General features: G+C 43.5%; 1 protein-coding gene across 1 annotated transcript in view; it reads right to left on the bottom strand.

The window, feature by feature from the left end:
* The window catches only part of LOC149278688 (plasma alpha-L-fucosidase-like), a 50,419-nt gene extending 31,770 nt beyond the window's left edge, over positions 1 to 18,649 (bottom strand). Inside the window, exons 1-3 of the mRNA XM_089501873.1 lie at positions 18,435 to 18,649; positions 17,544 to 17,731; positions 12,634 to 12,973 (exon numbers count right to left, since the gene is read on the bottom strand). Of these exons, the coding sequence (XP_089357999.1) occupies positions 12,634 to 12,973; positions 17,544 to 17,731; positions 18,435 to 18,649 (743 nt within the window). The remainder of the gene's footprint in view (positions 1 to 12,633; positions 12,974 to 17,543; positions 17,732 to 18,434) is intronic.
* Between the last annotated feature and the right edge of the window lie 791 nt (positions 18,650 to 19,440).

Genomic DNA, 19,440 nt, shown 5'->3' with positions numbered 1-19,440 from the left:
TGCCTGTCCTGCTTAAATAAATTAAATAGAATTTATAAATTACAATTTAATAGAATCTATAATTTAATAGTTCATTATAATATTATATATATATATATATATTTGTCAGTCATATATATATATATACTATAGTATACTAGTGTAGAGTGTACTGTAGACATTCATCTACTAGTGTCTAATTTAAAATCAGTAATATTAATTAATATAATTAATAATTGAATTCATTATAAAATTATATATATATTTGTCAGTTATAGTTAGTAATAGTATACTAGTGTAGAGTGTACTGTAGACATTCAGAACATCTACTAGTGTCTAATCTAAAATCAGTAATATCAATAATTCTCTAATTCTTTCTTATCTTAATAGTTAATTAAATTAGCTATAAATAAAAGTAATAATATTAATTACTACTAGCGTATAGTTCAGCTAATCTTATTAGTACTGGTGCTGCAGCTCTATAGTTTGTGCTTTGTTTTAGCAACAGTAAGAGACCAAGTCAATTTTTCTTAATTAATCTTTCATTTTATTTCATTTGTTTTGCTCACCTCAGTCCATCAGTGAAGTGAACTTGTTGGGCTAGTGAGTGCAGCCGCATAAGTGCTGTGTTTTTTTTTGATCAGCAAGCAGTGACGTTAACTGTTTTGCAAAGATTTTCTCATTTATTTTACATTTTATTTCAATTTTATTAAAAGTACCCTTAGTGTTTTGCTCACCTCAGTCCATCAGTGAAGTGAACTTGTTGGGCTAGTGAGTGCAGCAAGCAGTGAAGATAACCGTTTTGCTGTGACATTTTATTTTATTTCTAATTCTTTTCAAGAAAAATTGACTGTGACGAGCTGTACTAAGCAAAGCTTCAAGCTACTAGCTGTAGTACTAAAATAATTCTAATCTTCTTTAATCTTAATCTATAATATATTATAAATAATAATATTCTAATTCATAATCTATAATATAAGTAATTCTAATTCTAAATTCTAATTCATAATCTATATTCTTCTATCTATAATACATAATATATAAGTAAATTAGTTCTAATCTATTAATATTATATAACTTAATATTAATTAATAAATCATATACTGAATCTGATTTAACCTCACTTTAGCTTAGTGGGTTTGAGAGCGTCTGCCTAGAGGTAGACTTATAGTAAGGAAATATAGCTTTAGGCTAGCATAGTGGTAGGCTAAGCTCTTAGGCCCGTGTAAATTCAAATTAAAAATAAAATACTGCTAGTTATTAAATAGTTAATCTTGAGTTAATAATTTCAATAACTTTAGGATTTTGGCAGATTGCACACAGCACAGTGCAGTAGTGCATAGTTTTACTTTTTAAGCAGTAGCACTGAAGAGAACTTCCTCTAATTTTTTTGTCTTTAATTCGTTTTTCCTTTTTTTTATTTTTATTTTTTTATTTTTTTTTTTATAGTTTTTTAAAACACTACACTACACTACACTACACTACACTACACACACAACACAAAATTTGAAATGGATCCTCCTTTTGGGACTAAGGAGGGACAAGCTCCATCTACCACCACCACCACCACCACCAGCACCACCACCAGCACCACCACCAGCACCACCACCAGCTCTAAGATGCAGTCTAGTCGGCCAAGTAGGCCAAGCTCTCGCTTATCATTTGGGGAAGCATTGCTTGAAGGATCATCAAGTAAAGGAAAGGCACCAAAAGCAGGCAGTAGTAGTGCGGCTAGGCCCACAAGCTCTATGGTTTTTTACGGAAAGCCTAAAGCACCAGAAGCACGTTCAAAGTTAAAGGGTAGCACAAGTAGTACCAGCCCAGTGACTAAAAAGAAGTGCCTTTTGCCCCAAGCAGCATCTTCCCCATCCACCAGCAGCATGCAAGGTACCAAGCAGAGCCAAATTAGCAGCAAGACTCAGAGGGGTCCCAAACCAAAGCGATCTCATTCCTTTGTAGGGAAAACCACCACCACCACTAGTGCTGCGCCTACTGTTCCCACTGGTACCGCCACGCCATGTCCTCCTAGTACCTCTAGCAAGCCACCAAGTCCTTACAAAATTTTTGTAAAGACAGTTAGAGAGAGGGCTACACATAGTGGAACTCCACCTAGCGAGGTAGCAGAGGAGCCTGAGACTGAGAGGCCAAGTGCAGAGTCTATTCTTCCTGCTCGCACTACTACTAGTCACGAGTCTCACGACGATATCAGTCTTAGCTCCAGCCTAGCAGGAATTCCATTCGATCTGGCTAATGAAGAGCTAGACTATGAGCCAGAGGAAGTAGAGGAGATGAGTGGTCAGGAATCAGATTCCTCAGGGAGCAGTGTCCAAATGACTAGTGCACAATTTTCCCCTGAGCCTCCACCTTCTCCGCTACGATCATCACCATCACCACCACCAGCAGCAGCAGCAAAACCTAGCAAATCTAAAGCAATTAGCAGTCCCACTATGGCCAGTACTGTTACCACCAGTCCCACCACCACTAGTTCTGCCTCTGTTCATCCACCCCGAGCAGTAAGAGCAGCACCCAAGGCACACTCCAAGGCTATGCGCGCCCCAATTTGGGAGCACTTTGAAAATGTTGAAGAAGGGCGCTATGGAAAGTGCAAACATTGTGGGAAGCTAATAAGCAGAGGGAAAGTGTCTGGCCATTTTACCAGTGCTAGCATGAAGCATCACCTCAGCACTCAACACAACGCTGTGCTATTGGGGAAAGATGCAGAGGAAAAACTTAGTGCAGGCAGCATAGCTGGTGGCCGTGGAAAAACCCCAACAGCTTCTTCTTCTGAGCCAATAGCAGCAGCAGCAGCAGCAGCAGCAACTAGTGCTGGCAGCCAGAGACCAAGGCAGGTTGGAGCACTGCATGCCCAGCCCACCCTGGAAGAATTTGGGGCATTCCACTCCAAGAGAACGATGCCCAAACAGCAGGCCAATAAAGTAACGCGACTTATTGGTCAGTTCATTGCTGTTGGAGGGGCATCCTTCTCCATGATTGAAGGGGAGCCTTTCAAACAATTGATAGCGGCTGTGGCTCCACAATACACAGTTCCGTCACGTTCCACTTTCAGCAGGAACATTGTCCCCTCGCTGTATCGGTCCTGTGTTGCAGCAGTGAAAGAGGAGCTTTCCAAGGCTGCTGGTCAGTGTGTTCATTTCACTACAGATTTGTGGAGTGCACCTAGCGCCCAGCATGCCTTTCTTTCTTTGACAGCACACTGGTGGCAGCCCGGTGTGTCTAAGGAAGTTGCTGCAGCAGGCTACCGATCATTCCTTCTCCATGCAGAAGTGATGGATGAAAAGCACACTTCCCAAAATATTCTGCATGCGATTAGGAAAATGTTTAGCCTTTGGGTGGGAGCAGAGGCGGGCACCAATGTTGAAGTTGGTTTTGTGGTAACTGACGGAGGTGCCAATATGGTGAAAGCGCTGCGAGATGGTCATATTGTTGGTGTGCGCTGTGCAGCCCACATCATCCATCTTGTAGTGAAGGCAGCAATGTCAGAAGGAACTAATGTGGCAGCAGTAGTTCTGTCCCGCTGCAGAAAGATCGCTGGGCACTTTCACCATAGTGTTAAGGCTAGCCAACTTTTGAGGGAAGAGCAAGAGAGGTCAGGTCTTCCCGTACACTGCCTACGTCAGGATGTCAGTACACGGTGGAACTCCACGTTAGACATGCTAGAGAGGATTTTGGAGCAGCAGAGGGCAATCCATAATCTTGCCTCAGAGCACAATATTGGGATTACCTCTCCATTGAATAGGGAGGATTGGACAGTGATCGCCCAGCTAGTGGCAGTCCTTAAACCATTCAGGGATGCCACAGAAAATTTAAGCTCAAACACTGCCAGTCTGGCCCAGGTAATCCCAGTGTTCTCCCATATAGGCAGCAAGATGGATGTGTTCCTTGGAAACCGTGAGGCTGTTCAAGGTGGCACTCTACATCCTGACGTAGCAGCCATAGTCAGGAAGCTGAAGGATCTGCTAAAAGTACACCTTCGCAAGCGAATGGAAGAGAGTCCCGAAATGATGCTAGCGTGCCTTTGTGATCCAAGAATTAAGGGAAAGCTAGCTTTGAAATTCAATGTTCTCAGTAGCTACCGGGAGCAATTGGTCAACAAGGTGCGTGACTGGCAGCGTAAAATGGGAATGCTGTCCGAGGAGGGTGAGGTGCAGGAGGAGGAAGAGATGATGTGGTCTGCTACCCCTAGCAGCAGCATCAGCAGCAGTGCCACAAGCAGCACAACACAGCTGAGTGGAGCAGCTGCGTTTTGGGAAGAGGCACTTGGCAGTATAGTTGGACCATCTGACAGAGCTAGCAGCAGAAAGGAGAGTAGTGCTGCTGAAATGGTCAAACTTTACCTCTGTGAAGTTCCTTCTGCTCCTAATGTTGATCCTCTTAGCTACTGGGATGAAAAGAAGAGTGTGTGGCCTGCACTCTCATGGGTTGCGCAGCAGCTTCTATCATGTCCGCCAACCACTGTTCAAAGTGAGCGCGTGTTTTCTATGACTGGAAACATACTGAGTCCACAGCGCTCACGCATGGCACCTCATCTGATGGAGCAGATTGCCTTTCTTAAATTCAATCTGCCCAAATTGGGTTACCCAGCTCTTAGCTTGGAAAGTTAAATTTTTTCTCTCTAATGTTTAAGGTAGTTTCTCCCCCTGGTTGCACTTGCTGCGGTGTGGCAATGCCTGCTACCTCCGCTGGTGTAGCCAATTTACGCTAGGGCCTAGTGTCTGAGCTCTGTAAGTCCGCTCCCAAACGCCTAGGACTGACAGACAGGTGAAACAGGTGAGCGGGTCGTCAATTGCCCACTCATTCGCCTTTCCCAATTCTGCTGCTGCTGGTGGTGGTGCCAGTGTCTCTCTTCAATGCCAGTTCGCTTCCTGGCTAGTGTCATGCCTCGAATGTCCCTGATGGTAAGGGTAGTTTCTCCCCCCTGGTTGCACTTGCTGCGGTGTGGCAACGCCTGCTACCTCCGCCGGTGTAGCCAGCTTACGCTAGGGCCTTGTGTCTGAGTTCTGTAGGTCTGCTCCCAAACGCCAAGGACTGACAGTGCTTGGATGCTTTGCCCTGGGGTGAAACAGGTGAGCGGGTCGTCAATTGCCCACTCATTCGCCTTTTCCAATGCTGCTGCTGCTGGTGGTGGTGCCAGTGTCTCTTCTCTGCCAGTTCGCTTCCTGGCTAGTGTCATGCCTCAAATGTCCCTTATGGTAAGGGCAGTTTCTCCCCCCTGGTTGCACTTGCTGCGGTGTGGCAACGCCTGCTACCTCCGCCAATGTAGCCAGCTTACGCTAGGGCCTTGTGTCTGAGCTCTGGAAGTCCGCTCCCAAACGCCAAGGACTGACAGTGTTTGGATGCTTTGCTCTGGGGTGAAACAGGTGAGTGGGTCGCCAATTGCCCACTCATTCGCCTTTCCCAATTCTGCTGCTGCTGCTGCTGGTGGTGGTGCCAGTGTCTCTTCGATGCCAGTTCGCTTCCTGGCTAGTGTCATGAATCAAATGTCCCTAATGGTAAGGGCAGTTTCTCCCCCCTGGCTGCCTCTGTCTGCGGTGTGGCAACGCCTGCTACCTCCGCCGGAGTGGCCAGCTTACGCTAGGGCCTAGTGTCTGAGCTCTGGAAGTCTGCTGCCAAACGTCTAAGACTGACAGTGTTTGGGTGCTTTGCCCTGGGGTGAAACAGGTGAGTGGGTCGCCAATTGCCCACTCATTCGCCTTTTCAATGCTGCTGCTGGTGGTGGTGCCAGCATCTCTTCTCTGCCAGTTCGCTTCCTGGCTAGAGTCATGCCCAAAATGTCCCTAATGGTAAGGGCAGTTTCTCCCCCCTGGCTGCCTCTGTTTGCGGTGTGGCAACGCCTGCTACCTCCGCCGGAGTGGCCAGCTTACGCTAGGGCCTTGTGTCTGAGCTCTGGAAGTCTGCTGCCAAACGTCTAAGACTGACAGTGTTTGGGTGCTTTGCCCTGGGGTGAAACAGGTGAGCGGGTCGCCAATTGCCCACTCATTTGCCTTTCCCATTTCCTTTTCCATTTCATTATTTTCCTTCTGATACACAACCAACCAAACATAACACACACAATAACACATATAACACATATAACACACAGTGACATCACACATAACACACATACACACACACTTACAATGCACAAAACACAAGGACCTTTTCCTTGTTATTTGCCCTGGCCTTCACTCACTAATAGCATTACATTAACACTATAACTCACACTTCACCCTATAACATTTTTCCATCCACATACCTGCCAACAGACCCAACTTTTTCAGGGACAGTCCTGCTTTTTTCCAGTCCTGTCCCATCTAATTTAGCTAAACTAGGTATGCAAAATGCAAATACACATAGGTAGTTATAGCTCGGTAGGTAACGCTACTATAAACATTTAATAAATATAATCAAGTACTAAATAATAAATCTAACTTTAAAATACATTTAAATAAACCCCTATTTTTTTTAAAAAAAAAACATTAAAATTAAATTATTATTATTTAGACATAATCCATCTTTAACCAAACCAGTGCACTGCTACTAATCTTAAACATAACCGTACATTAACCCTAAGCTATTTTTTAGTTCTTGTCCAACATTTTTCCATCAGCATACCTGCCAACACACCCAAGATTTTGGTGGACAGTCCTGCTATTTTCCAGTCCTGTCCAATAAGTAAGTTGGGTTGTTGCAAAGTATGCCATTGTAAATAGGTAGCAAATGTTAGGCATGTAAAGTGGTCCAAAATCAATTTAAAAATGTAAAATATTCCCTATTCTTTTATTAAACATCTATGGACAGTACACCTCGGTATGTGTGTGCAACTCTATTGGTCGTTTCGGCAGGGGGCTCGCCTGCCATCAACGAATGAAGTGCATTCTGCAGTTCTGCAATTCACTCGTTGATGCCAGACCAGCCCCCTGCCGAAACGACCAATAGAGCTGCACACACGTACCTTCACGGCAGCTGCTGCTGCTGTGATGTGTTATTAACCCCGTATTAACCCCTGCTAGGCAACCAGGAGGAAAACGAAGATTAAACGAGCACGAAGAATGTCCGCGAATATTCGCCCGAAGAGAAGACAGGAACGGGCGAATATTCGCGGAATACGAAGATTTTTTTTTCCCCGAAGACGAACACGAAGAGCCCCCTGGTGCCCAAGTCTAGTTGTAACCTGATCCTAGAGTGAGTAATCTGTAGAGCACTCAGACACAGACTCAGATCAGGTTACAGCTCATTAATTCACAGAGGAACGATGACTCATAGAGTCAGAGAGTCGTTCAAATGAGTCGAATCTTACAGGGATTCAAATCATTCAGAGAATATCACCATACTTTTATAAATAAATACATTAATAATCACTGCCCCCAGGATTTAGATTCCCCCTTTACCTTTAACTGCACCTTAAGTTAACTTTATTAAATTAATTAAATTAACCCTCAGCATTAAATTAACCCTTAATACCCCATCAACCATGACTGCCCCTAAATTTAACCCTAAAGACCCCATTAAGCATAACTGCCCCTAAATGAACCCTAAACACCCCATCAACCATAATTGTATGAAAAAGGTTTTGTTTGGAATTCCTAAACATTTCATATATTTTTGTTCAACTCCTTGGATTAAAGCTGAAACTCTGCAGTTCACTTTGTTTCTTTTCAAATCCATTGTGGTAGTGTACAGAGCCACAATTCTGAAAATTATTGTGATGGGACCGACCTGTACCCCGTCTGGGTACTCCCGCCAAACGTTGCTTCCTCCTGCCGGGACACCAACAAGTAACCCCTTCAGCGCCAGGCAGAACCAGCGTTGTAGATAGAAGGGGGGACGTCGCTGCACCGAACCTGCATTGGCACTGTGGCTATCCGAAGCTTAGCTACACAGTGTGGCTACAGCCCACCCCAAACATCAGGCAACACTCATGTTGAGGTGAAAACGGGACTCCTTTATTAAAACCAAAGAAATATATATATATATATATATATATATATATATATATATATACATACATACACATACATATATATATACACACACACACACAAGTAAGAAAAGGGGCAAGACAAATATCACATGATCTAATTACCATGTCAGGAAGGAAGTAATTAGATCAAATCCTGCAACACAATATCCGGGGGAAGGACAGAATGACGAGACATAAATAATTACATTAATTGGGGACGTAGACGTGGAATGACGATTGACATATAATCGGCTTGAGACAGACAATGTCCAGGACACAGGGATAACAGGAGCTCAAAGGATTAACAGCTACCTGTTATGTAATTGATGATTAGGTATGCAGCAGTGACACATAGTCATACCTACAGGGGGGTTTTAAGACAAGGGCTAACTCACACAATAACAGGGGAAACACTTCACACCTATATATGGCTCTCAGGCCTCTCCAGGTGATGGAGGGTTATGTCACCATTATGTCAGTGTCCAAATATTTCCCGACCTAACTGTATCATTTCCAAAATTAACTTTCTTATTAATAAATGGTTGGTAATCCATATTCAAGCAGATTTAAAGTTAACACTCTAAAATATATTTCCAGAGAGTATTCCTCTTAAAACTTGCAAATGGACCTTGCATATATTGATGCCTGCAAACACAATCACTGTAAAGAAGTCTCCCACAGTTCCCTCTTATGGCCATCTTATTGAGTAGCATGAGAATCAGGAAAATGCAGCTTATTGGGTTTAGGGGTAATTATTTCTGAGGATTTAAAGGTAGGTAGACAATGCAGTAGAGCAGCAGGTAATGCTAGCAGAATGCTTGGTTGTATAGAGAGAGGTATTACCAGTAGAAAGAGGGAAGTGCTCATGCCATTGTACAGATCACTGGTAAGACCTCACTTGGAGTATTGTGTACAATACTGGAGACCGTATCTCCAGAAGGATATAGATATGTTGGAGAAAGTTCAGAGAAGGGCTACTAAAATGGTTTATGGATTACAGGATAAGCCTTACCAGGACAGGTTAAAGGATCTTAACATATATAGCCTGGAAGAAAGACGTGACAGGGGGGATATGATAGAAACATTTAAATACTTAAAGGGAATCAACACGATAAAAGGAGAGTTTATTTAAAATATTACTTTAAGGAAAGTGTAGTGGATGCATGGAATAGCCTTCCAGCAGAAGTGGTAGATGTTAATACACTAAAGGCATTTAAGCAAGCATGGGATAGGCATAAGGCCAAGCTAGATATAGGATAAGGGCAGGTACTAAAGGAAAGTACTCAGAGGTTGGGCAGACTGGATGGACCTACCGGTGATCACCAGACTGGTGATCTGCCGTCACTTTCTATGTTTCTTATACAATTCATAAGCATTTACAAGTATGGCTTTGGAACAGGAAACAACAGAAAATTAGTGATATGGTTTGTGTTTGGGGCTGGGGTTGGACCATGCTATATGCTGTGTAGCCTTGTGTACGTCTACAATCTTGTCCATGACATCCTTGGACAGCTCTTTGGTTTTGGCCATGGTGGAGAGTTTGGAATCTGATTGATTGCTTCTGTGGACAGGTGACAAATTGAGATTAGGAGCACTCCCTTTAAGAGAGTACTCCTATTCTCAGCACATTACCTGTATAAAAGACACCTGGGAGCCAGACATCTTGATGATTGATAGGGGATCTATGGATCTTTAAGTAAAACACAAATCAATTTATAACAAATCTATTATTGTGGATTTTTTTGTTGTTATTCTGTCTCTCACTGTTCAAATAAACCTATCGTTAAAAGTATAGACCGAACCGAACATGTCTTTGTCAGTGAGCAATTGTACAAGATCAGCAGAGCAAATAATTTCTCCTTCACTGTATTTACCATCTGTGACTGTCTAGTCTTATCCACCTATCAGTTGCATACCTGGCGGGGGACAGGCGGTCCGCCCCGGGTGCCGCTCATCAGGGGGGTGCCACCACCCCTCCAGAGACGGACAGTATTGTCCGCCGCTAGAGGAGCAGGCTCGGTTGAGGAGCTCAAGGATCTCCCTCTAACTGACTTTATGCTAATCAATGCAGCGGGAGGTCTGTTAATGCAGACCTCCGATCCTGCTCCCTTGAGATGCGTGCGGCGACTGCTGCTGCGTGTCGGGATTTGCTGTCATATCCTGGTGCACAACACTAAAGCCACGCCCAACGCCTTCCACGCTGACTGCACCGGAAGGAGACTTAATAAGAGGAGCCTGGAGGAAGAACGAAGAGGAGGAGGAGTAAAAGTAGCTGTAGCGGGAAAAGTGACAGAGGAAAGGTAGGAAAGTGCGAGAGGATTAGTAAATGTGGGATAGTAAGTGTGTGAGAGTGATGGGTGTTATGATGTAGCTTGTACCATTGCCCATGTTTTGTTCATTATATAACTATGGGAGTTATGCTCTAAAGTACATCATAACTCCCATCACTATATACTATGCCAGACATTACATGAATATGAGTATATGGATGAGTGAATGAATGTTTGTGAATGAGTGTATGTGTGATAGCATGGATGTGTAAGTGGGGGGGGGTAGCATGGCATAGGGAGGCTGTAATCACACTCTTATGCTCAGATTCCAGCATGTACTGGCTGCTTGGGCATGATAGGAGTGTGATTGGTGTTTATATATTATATATATATATATATACACACACACACACACCTTGATTATAAGACAAGGTTTTTTCAGAGCAAATACTCTGAAAAAATATCCCTCGTCTTATATTTGAGGTTGTCTCCTAATCAGACCTCAAATAGAGATCTGATTACAAGACTAAGATCCAGATCCCCCGCAGCGCTGCAGGGGACCCGGATCCTCCTCTCTGGCAGCCACTTCCCTGGGGGCTTCTATGACTGACCGCCGGCATCACATGACCTTCCGGTGCTCCACCATAGAAGCCCCAGCAGAAGTGCCGACAGCAGCGGAGGTTGTCTGTGTTGCCAGCGCTCAGTCATAGAAGCCCCCAGGGAAGTGGCTGCCAGAGAGGAGGATCCGGGTCCCCTGCAGCGCTGCGGGGGATCTGGATCTTAGCCTTGTAATCAGACCTCTATTTGGAGGTCTGATTAGAAGACAACCTCAAATATAAGACGAGGGGGATCTGGATCTTAGTCTTGTAATCAAACCTCTATTTGAGGTCTGATTAGAAGACAACCTCAAATTTAGACGAGGGATATTTTTTCAGAGCATTTGCTCTGAAAAAACCTTGTCTTATAATCGAGGTGTGTGTGTGTGTGTGTGTGTGTGTATGTATGTATGTATGTATGTATGTGTAGACTAAGATCCAGATCTCCCGCAGCGCTGCAGGGGACCCGGATCCTCCTCTCTGGCAGCCACTTCCCTGGGGGCTTCTATGACTGAGCGCTGGCATCACATGACCTTCCGGTGCTCCACCATAGAAGCCTCCGCGGAAGTGCAGGCAGCAGCAGAGGTTGTCTGTGCGCATCCTGCAGCACATGAACATTTGCGGCATGCACACAGACAACCTCCGCTGCTGCCGGGGCCAGCGCTCAGTCATAGTAGCCCCAACGGAAGTACTGGCCACCAGCAACGGAGATCTACATCGCACAGACCTCCACCGGCTGCCCCACTAGACAACAGGGAGTCCGAAGTACGGGTCACAAGTAAAGGGATGCACTGGTAAGGTACGATCATGTGCCTCCTGCTGTCTCATGCGCTTTTGACTGTATACACTACTCAACAACATCTAGATTATGTACCTGTATATTGTTTATGTTCTCTACCTTTTACCCTGCTCAATAAATGGAGAATTGAGAAAATTTAAAAAATAAAATAAATAAATAAAAAAGGGGCATATCAGGGAGGCAGAGTGGCATATATGGGTGTATGAGGTATATCGGGGGGGGGGGGCAGATGTGCATAACTTAAATATAAATATTTTTCTCAATCAGTTTTTATTAAATATGAAAACAATTGTTTACATGTGAATTAATATTTACTAGTAATCTTTTTTTCTTATAGGATATTGCTATTGGGGTTTTTGTCCAATTTTGGTGTGTTAATTACTTTTTTTTTTTAAAGTAATTAACACACCAAAATTGGATGGAAAAATATGTATATATATATATTATATATATATTATAGATAACAGCAATCACACTCCTATCATGTCAAGTCAGCTAGTACATGCTGGAATCTGGGCATGATAGGATTGTGATTTCTGTTTATATTATATTAATATTATTATTGAATTTTTGTACAATTTTGGTGTGTTACTTTTAATAAAAGTGTGGTTATTTTTATTTTAAAGGTGGAGGGGTCATTTTCGGTTTCGGCCAAATGAATTTTCATTTTGGTGCATCCGTACTCTATACTAAGCCAGACACTGAAGTGGTAGGCCTACACCGCATCAATGTTTGGCTTAGCATATAGTGATAGGTGTTATGCTGAGCCAGTGCGTGCCTCAGTATATAATGATAGCAGTTATCCTGTAACGCTTTCAATGTCTGCACCAGTATTTAACAATAGAAGCTATACAGATTTAAAGTGTGTGTGCACATGGCCCCTGGCACAAACCCTATGATGTATATGGATAAATGCAAATGTAGTGTTCTGAAAAAAAACCCAAAACAAAAAAATTATACTCGGTGGGACACTTAGAAAATAAAAGGTATCACCTTTAAAGGTATTCTTACTCAAAACCATATACTTGCCTTTCATTGTACAGCCAGGCTAAGAAGCCAGTACTATTCCAGTATTCATAGGGAGCATTGCCATCTCCATCAGACCATAGGATTTCTGGCTTGTATTTTCTCACAAGCTCATACAGCTCAGGCAAAGATTTTGTGTTCGGAAACTCACGTGTCTTGAAGGAATTTGCTTTATCGGACAAGAACAAAGGGTGGAACCACTCAAACAGAGAGTGGTAGAGCCCAAAGTGTAAATCCGTGTTATTCCTAATGGCTCCAACCAGCTCACCAACCAAGTCACGCTTGGAACCCACATCCACTGAATTCCAGTTCCAGGAGAATTTCGAACCCCACAAGGTATACCCTTAAAAAAAAAAAAAAAACAGTTATTTGTGCTCACAATATAAGCTAAGTTGTGGCATCTAAATAACAAATATATAACTTAAAAATACATTTTTATATCCAATTATCATTGATTCTAAGAAAAAGTTTCTTATAAAATAACATGTTTTTTTTTATATATAACAATACAATTAAACAGCAAAGTGGTTCAAATATCAGAAAGAAATAGTTCACCTGTAGACTGTAGCTTACCTGTTTCTGTATCTTATATACTCATTTTTAGATCCTCAAGATTGTAAACTTGCAAGCAGGTTTCTCTCCATCTAGTCTGTCAATTCTAGTCTAGTCATACCAAGGGGCGGCTTAACGTAGGGGCTGATGGAGCTCCAGCTCCAGGCCCCTACCTGAAAATAGGCCCAGTAAGTGGCCAACATTCAAAGCTGCCCCCCGGCCGCGGAGATTAAAGCAGCCGTCGTGCGGCTGTAACACCGCCTCCACTGGCTGCTTTAACTTCATTAAGCGGCCGGCAGAGGCGGTCTTACAGCCGCGCGTCAGCCGCTTTGAACATGTGACGTTCGAGGGGGCGGGCTCACAGAAGAGTTCCACGTGACAAGAAGAGAATCTTCACGCCGGAGGAGAGCAGAAAAATAGAAAGAAAAAAAAAAATGTAAGTTTTGGCATTACAAAATCAATATAAACGGGGGGGGGGGGGGTGTGTGGCTGGAGGTAATACACATGGCAGTGGGGGCATCACATGAATCAATACACAAGGGTATGGGGGCATAAATGCACAAAGGGGGGGGGAAACAAGGTTGTGGGGGGGCACATTAAACAACAGTAAAGGGGGCCTCTCTGGGGAATCAATACACAAGGGGCAAAAATACAGAAGGGGCAAATACATTTTTTATGCTTCAGTGTGGCAGAGCCTGTCCTGGTGTGTGTGTTTGGGTGTCGATGGCTTTTTAACACTTTTGGTTCCTGGTATTTTAATAATAATAATGAGATATTCTGTTATCATAAAGGAACAATTTAATATAGTTTTAAAAAGAATGATTTGTAGTTATTTGGATGTTAAATAGTGTGGCTCAGATAGGCGTGTGGCTCAGATAGAAACATAGAAAGTGACGGCAGATAAGAACCATTAGGCCCATCCAGTCTGCCCAACCTCTGAGTAAAGACATTTAAGCAAGCATGGGATAGGCATAAGGCCAAGTTAGATATAGGATAAGGCCAGGTACTAAGGAAAGTTCCTTAGTACCTGGCCTTATCCTATATCTAACTTGGCCTTATGCCTATCCCATGCTTGCTTAAATGTCTTTACTGTATTAACATCTACCACTTCTGCTGGAAGGCTATTCCATGCGTCCACTATCCTTTCCGTAAAGTAATATTTCCTGATGTTACCATTAAATCTTTGCCCCTCGACTATGTCCTCTTGTTGTGGTAGTATTTCTCCTTTTAAATAAACTCTCTTGCTTTATCTTGTTGATTCCCTTTAAGTATTTAAATGTTTCTATCATATCCCCCGTCACGTCTTTCTTCCAGGCTAAGATCCTTTCACCTTTCCAAGTAAGGTTTATCCTGTAATCCATGAACCATTTTAGTAGCCCTTCTCTGAACTTTCTCCAACATATATCTATATCCTTCTGGAGATACGCTCCCCAGTACTGTACACAATACGCCAAGTGAGGTCTCGCAAGTGATCTGTACAACAGCATGAGCAGTTCCCTCTTTCTACTGCCAATACCTCTCGCTATAAATAGGCGTGTGTAAGGGGTGTGGCTCTGATGGGCTTGTGTAAGGGGTGTGGCGTGTGGGCACAAGAGCTTGACTACGAGATACAATACATGGGGCTGGTGTCCAAATATTTCCAGGGCTGCTTTTCATTCCCAGTCCCAACCTTGCCGCCAGGGCCGTCTTTAACGCAGGGCAAAAGCTGCCCCTTGAGGAGTTAAGATTGTTCTTAGCATCAATGATAATGGGATATAAAATTTTTATTTATTTCCATAAAAAGGCCCACCAAAATCCTCAGCACGAGGCCCGTGATGCTTTTAATCCGGCCCTGGTCATACCCCTTGAATATATGTATTGTAAGAAGCCCTGCGTGAATTGTTGGCGCTATATAAATAAAAGATAATAATAATGTCCTGTCTCCCCCTTGTACAGCGCTGCAGGATCTGGTGGCACTATATAAAACAATAATTATCCAATGATCTCCTTCTATCCTCTCTCCTGATTTCTAGCTCTCATGCCCGCTTAGAAGATTTCTCAAGGGCTGCCCCTATCCTCTGGAATGCCCTCCCCCGGTCTATCCATCTCTCCCCCTGCCTTTATTCCTTCAAAAAATCCCTCAAGACCCACTTCTTTAATGATGCTTACAACATAGCACACTAACGCCCTCCCATATTCCTTTAGCTCACCTTTCCTAGTCCCTCTCCTACAATACTTTTACTAGTGTGGCTGGACTATCCATAACGGCACTTTTACCTATTTTGTAATACACACCCTAACTCCCTCTAGATTGTAAGCTCGTGCGGGGAACTCTCCTGTCTGACAGCCGGGGAAGGTCTGCACAATGGACGCAGACAACCCCTGCTGCTAACGCCACCTCCTTCCGGCTGCAGCGGATTATAAAACGACCCCGATTATAAGGCAAGGGGTATTTTTCAGAGCATTTGCTCAGAAAAAAACCTTATCTTATAAATCGAGCAAATACGGTAGTTAAGCGGCGGATAAACATATGCTTTAACAACAAACAGCACACGAAGATTAAAAAAAGATTTGTTACTGTTGCAGTGACAAATTCCTTTTATGTATCTGTATGTAGTTATATTTTGTAGTTATTCCAATCTGCAAATTATTGGATTTCAGTGCCGTAATTTAATGAGAGGCAAGCATAAGCATTTGTGAAATATTGATTGATTTCACAATGTACACTGGCCTCTTAGCACCTACCGTATTTGCTCGATTATAAGACGAGGTATTTTCCAGAGCAAATGCTCTGAAAAATACCCCTCGTCTTATAATCGAGGTCGTCTTCTAATCCGACCTCATTCTGCTGGGGCCAGGCTGCTTACCGGGCTTTGGTCGCGAGCAGCGTCGCTCCTACTAGCTGCAGGAGAACAGGAAGCTAGCACATAACATAACATAACTCTACCTCCCACCTCCTTCCTCCGGGGGCGGGGCCAGAGAAGTTGCTCGCACAGCCGGGCCCCTGCAGAAGTCTGCGAGTGGGAAATCTGCAGTTCAGGTAAGGGGGTGGGGGAGGGTTTTTGTGATTAATGTGTGAAGTATGTGTGATTCATGGAATGAATGAGTATTTAAATGTTTGTGAATGAGTGTGTGTGTGATAGCATGGATGTGTAAGGGGGGTGGTGGTGGTAGTAGCATGGCATAGGGAGGCTGTAATCACACTACTATCATCCCCAGGTTCCAGCATGTACTGGCTGCCTTGGCTTGATAGGAGTGTGATTGCTGTTAGCATTTGGCATATAGGAGGGTAGAAGACATTTCTTGAGGCAGAGTGGCATATAGAGGGTTAAAAGGCACATCAAGGGGCAGAGTGGCAAATAGGGGGGTATAAGGCATTTCTGGGGGCAGAGTGGCAAGCCTGGGGGCAGATGTTCATAACTGGGGGGGGGCAGGTTGGCAAATAAAAGGAAATAAAAAATATATATTTTTCTCAATCATAGCTTTTATTAAATATGAAAAAATAGTTTACATTAATTCATATTTACTAGTAAAACGTTTTTCCTATAGGGTGGTCTTATATTCAGGCTTTTAGTTTTTTTCCTAAATTAATATTTGGGGGGTCGTCTTATAATCGAGCAAATACGGTACTTTTATATTTCAATTATCTTACAGGTCAATTGGGAGAATACTGTATTATCATATTGGCCCGAATATAGGCCTCACTTTAAGTCTTTAAGTGGGGGTGCAGCCTATAATCGGGGTTTAGCGCAGGGATGCGCAGCTCGTATCGCCCTCGGGACATGCAGGTGATTTTTTGTTTCATTTAGCACTGCGGCAGGCAAGCAGGGTTAGGATCCAGATCCCCCGCAGAGCTGCAGGAGAACTGGATTCTCGATGCAGACTACCCCTGCTGCTGCCGGCACTTCCACTGGGGCTTTTATGACTGAATGCCGGCTTCACATGACCTTCCAGTGCTCCATCATAGAAGCCCCGGCGGAACTACCAGCCAGCAGCAGCGGAGGTTGTCTGAGCGCATCGTTCAGACGTTCACCGGCTGGCACTGGCAGCTGGTGAACACCTGTGTGATACACGTAGATAACCTCCGCTTCTATGATGAAGCGCCGGCACAGAAGCCCTGGCGGAAGTGGCGAGAAGCAGCAGAGGTTGTCTAGGCAATACGCAGACGTCCATTGGGTGCCCCCGCTTAACACCAGGGAGTCTGGGGATGTATTGATAAGTCAGGGGGGCAGGGTGGCGTATCAAGGGAGTGGCCTGTAATCGGGTGCGGCCTATAAAACAAGCCAATATGGTATTTAGGACCAATTAAAAAATAACAAAACGGACAATACAAGGGAAAACAGCTTTTGTTAACAGTCTGATTTCCTAACAATAGTTTTTACCTTCATGATGTTTTGAGGTAAGGACAACATACTTTGCCCCTGAAGCCACCAGTAATTCTGCCCACTGTTTTGGGTCATAAAACTGTGCTGTAAACAATGGCCCAAAGTCTTCATACTGGAAACCAGAGGGATAGTTCTTCAACATAAAATTAACATAGGCTTCTGATTTGCTTCCTTGCCAATACCACCTAAAGGAAAATAAGTTTCTGATTTAGGTTTTTAAATATGTGTCTTTTGAGTGAAAACAGGCAATTTCTGAAAACCTGAAAAATGGTTTGGTGATATGGCAGACATACATTGGAGCAGTAGTGCTAGTAAGGTTTTGCAGTGTTGTTACATAAGTTATTGTGGGTAAAGATGATGAAAAACCCTTCCACTAAAACTTAGGGGTAAGTAGAAGCATAATTATGCTTCTACATACCCCCCAAAAAAGTGTTGAAGCACTAGGCTAGTGAATGTCCTCTGTTGGAAAATGAAATAACATATTTGTATTTCCTTGTCTTGCAAAATAAGGCAGTGACAGAAATAGAAAGCAACTTTATGTCAGGTCTGCTGCAACGCAAAACCCAGTGACTGGCCTATAGGATTCTACACAGCATAAGAGAATGCCTTCTTACAACTATATTAAACTGTAATGTAAACTGAAATCTCACAGATGCTAAATTACTTAATTGGCATGCACATTATGTTTGTATGTGAAGCTTAAGCTCCCTAAAATATTTTTTGGGTGGTTCCAAAATTGTTAAAAAAATGGACAGTGCGTCAGCCCCTTGTGAACATTTTTGGACAGGCTTGGGGGGGGGCATTCGCCAGCCTTTAATTGTGACGTAGATATAAAGCTGTACAAGTCCCATGACAGTATTCCGACAAGTGCAGATCATTAGCACTCACCAAAACCACTCGCTGCCGAAGCTAGGCACGGAAAACACTCCCCAGTGAATGAAGATGCCGAATTTGACGTCATCGAACCATTCTGGCATAGGTCGGGAATCCAGTGACTCCCAGGTTGGTTCGTACGCGATTCGGGAAAGCACGGGTTGAAACAGCAAGACGACCAGCACAGCCAGCAGGGAGGGTATCAGTTGCTGCAGTTGTGCCTGGGCCATGCTTGGCACGTAAAGGTTTTTTTCCTTCCTGTTTGCCTTTGCTAAGGCATGTCACATGACAAATACTGTGCAATTTTATAGGAGGGAGTGAAAGGGTGTCAGAAGTCGCATTTATGGAAATCACACCTTTTTGCAGAAACTTAATCTGTATAGTATTTATTATGATTAACTCACATAACTCAGTATGTATCGAAAACTGAAATCAAGCTATCAAATCTGTAGTCAAGTAATCAAACGCATTTTATTTGCTATCAGAAAGTTGCAAATCAGTGGTCAGATCGGCATTAGGCGTATAATAGCTTCAACAGAGGAAGTGTATATACCGGTATATAGAAATAAATAAAATGTGTTGTTACACATATATCCCCATACAATATGATATGATTTTACTAGAAAAATTAAAATCTTCAAAGATCAGCCCATTACCATCAAGCAACATTTACTAAAGTGAAAAAAAGGATAACTAGTTAGCAGGGGCGGGCTGGGCCGGGGGGCAATTGCCCCCCAGGCCGCCCGAAATCTAATCTTAACGGCCGCTGGGTGCTGATGCCACCGGCCGGCGCTACTTTAATACTTTTTTTTTTAAATTGTAATATGGCAAGCCGGATCGGCTATTAAATTAAACAAAAAAGTATTAAAGTAGCGCCGGCCGCCAGCATCAGCACCCAGCGGCCGTATGCGATGGCCGCCAAGTGATGGGAGCAGCGTGAGGGGTGAAAGATGAGTGCGAGGGGGCGGAGCTTTCACCCCTCACGCTGCTCCCATCACTATGCGGCCATCAGACTAGTGAT

The sequence above is a fragment of the Sceloporus occidentalis genome, unplaced genomic scaffold, assembly GCF_023333645.1.
Source record: "Sceloporus occidentalis isolate IW3139 unplaced genomic scaffold, rSceOcc1.0.p SCAF_184, whole genome shotgun sequence".
NCBI lineage: Eukaryota > Metazoa > Chordata > Lepidosauria > Squamata > Phrynosomatidae > Sceloporus > Sceloporus occidentalis.
The sequence above is the reverse complement of the archived record's forward strand: the minus strand, read 5'-3'. Positions and strand labels throughout refer to the sequence as shown.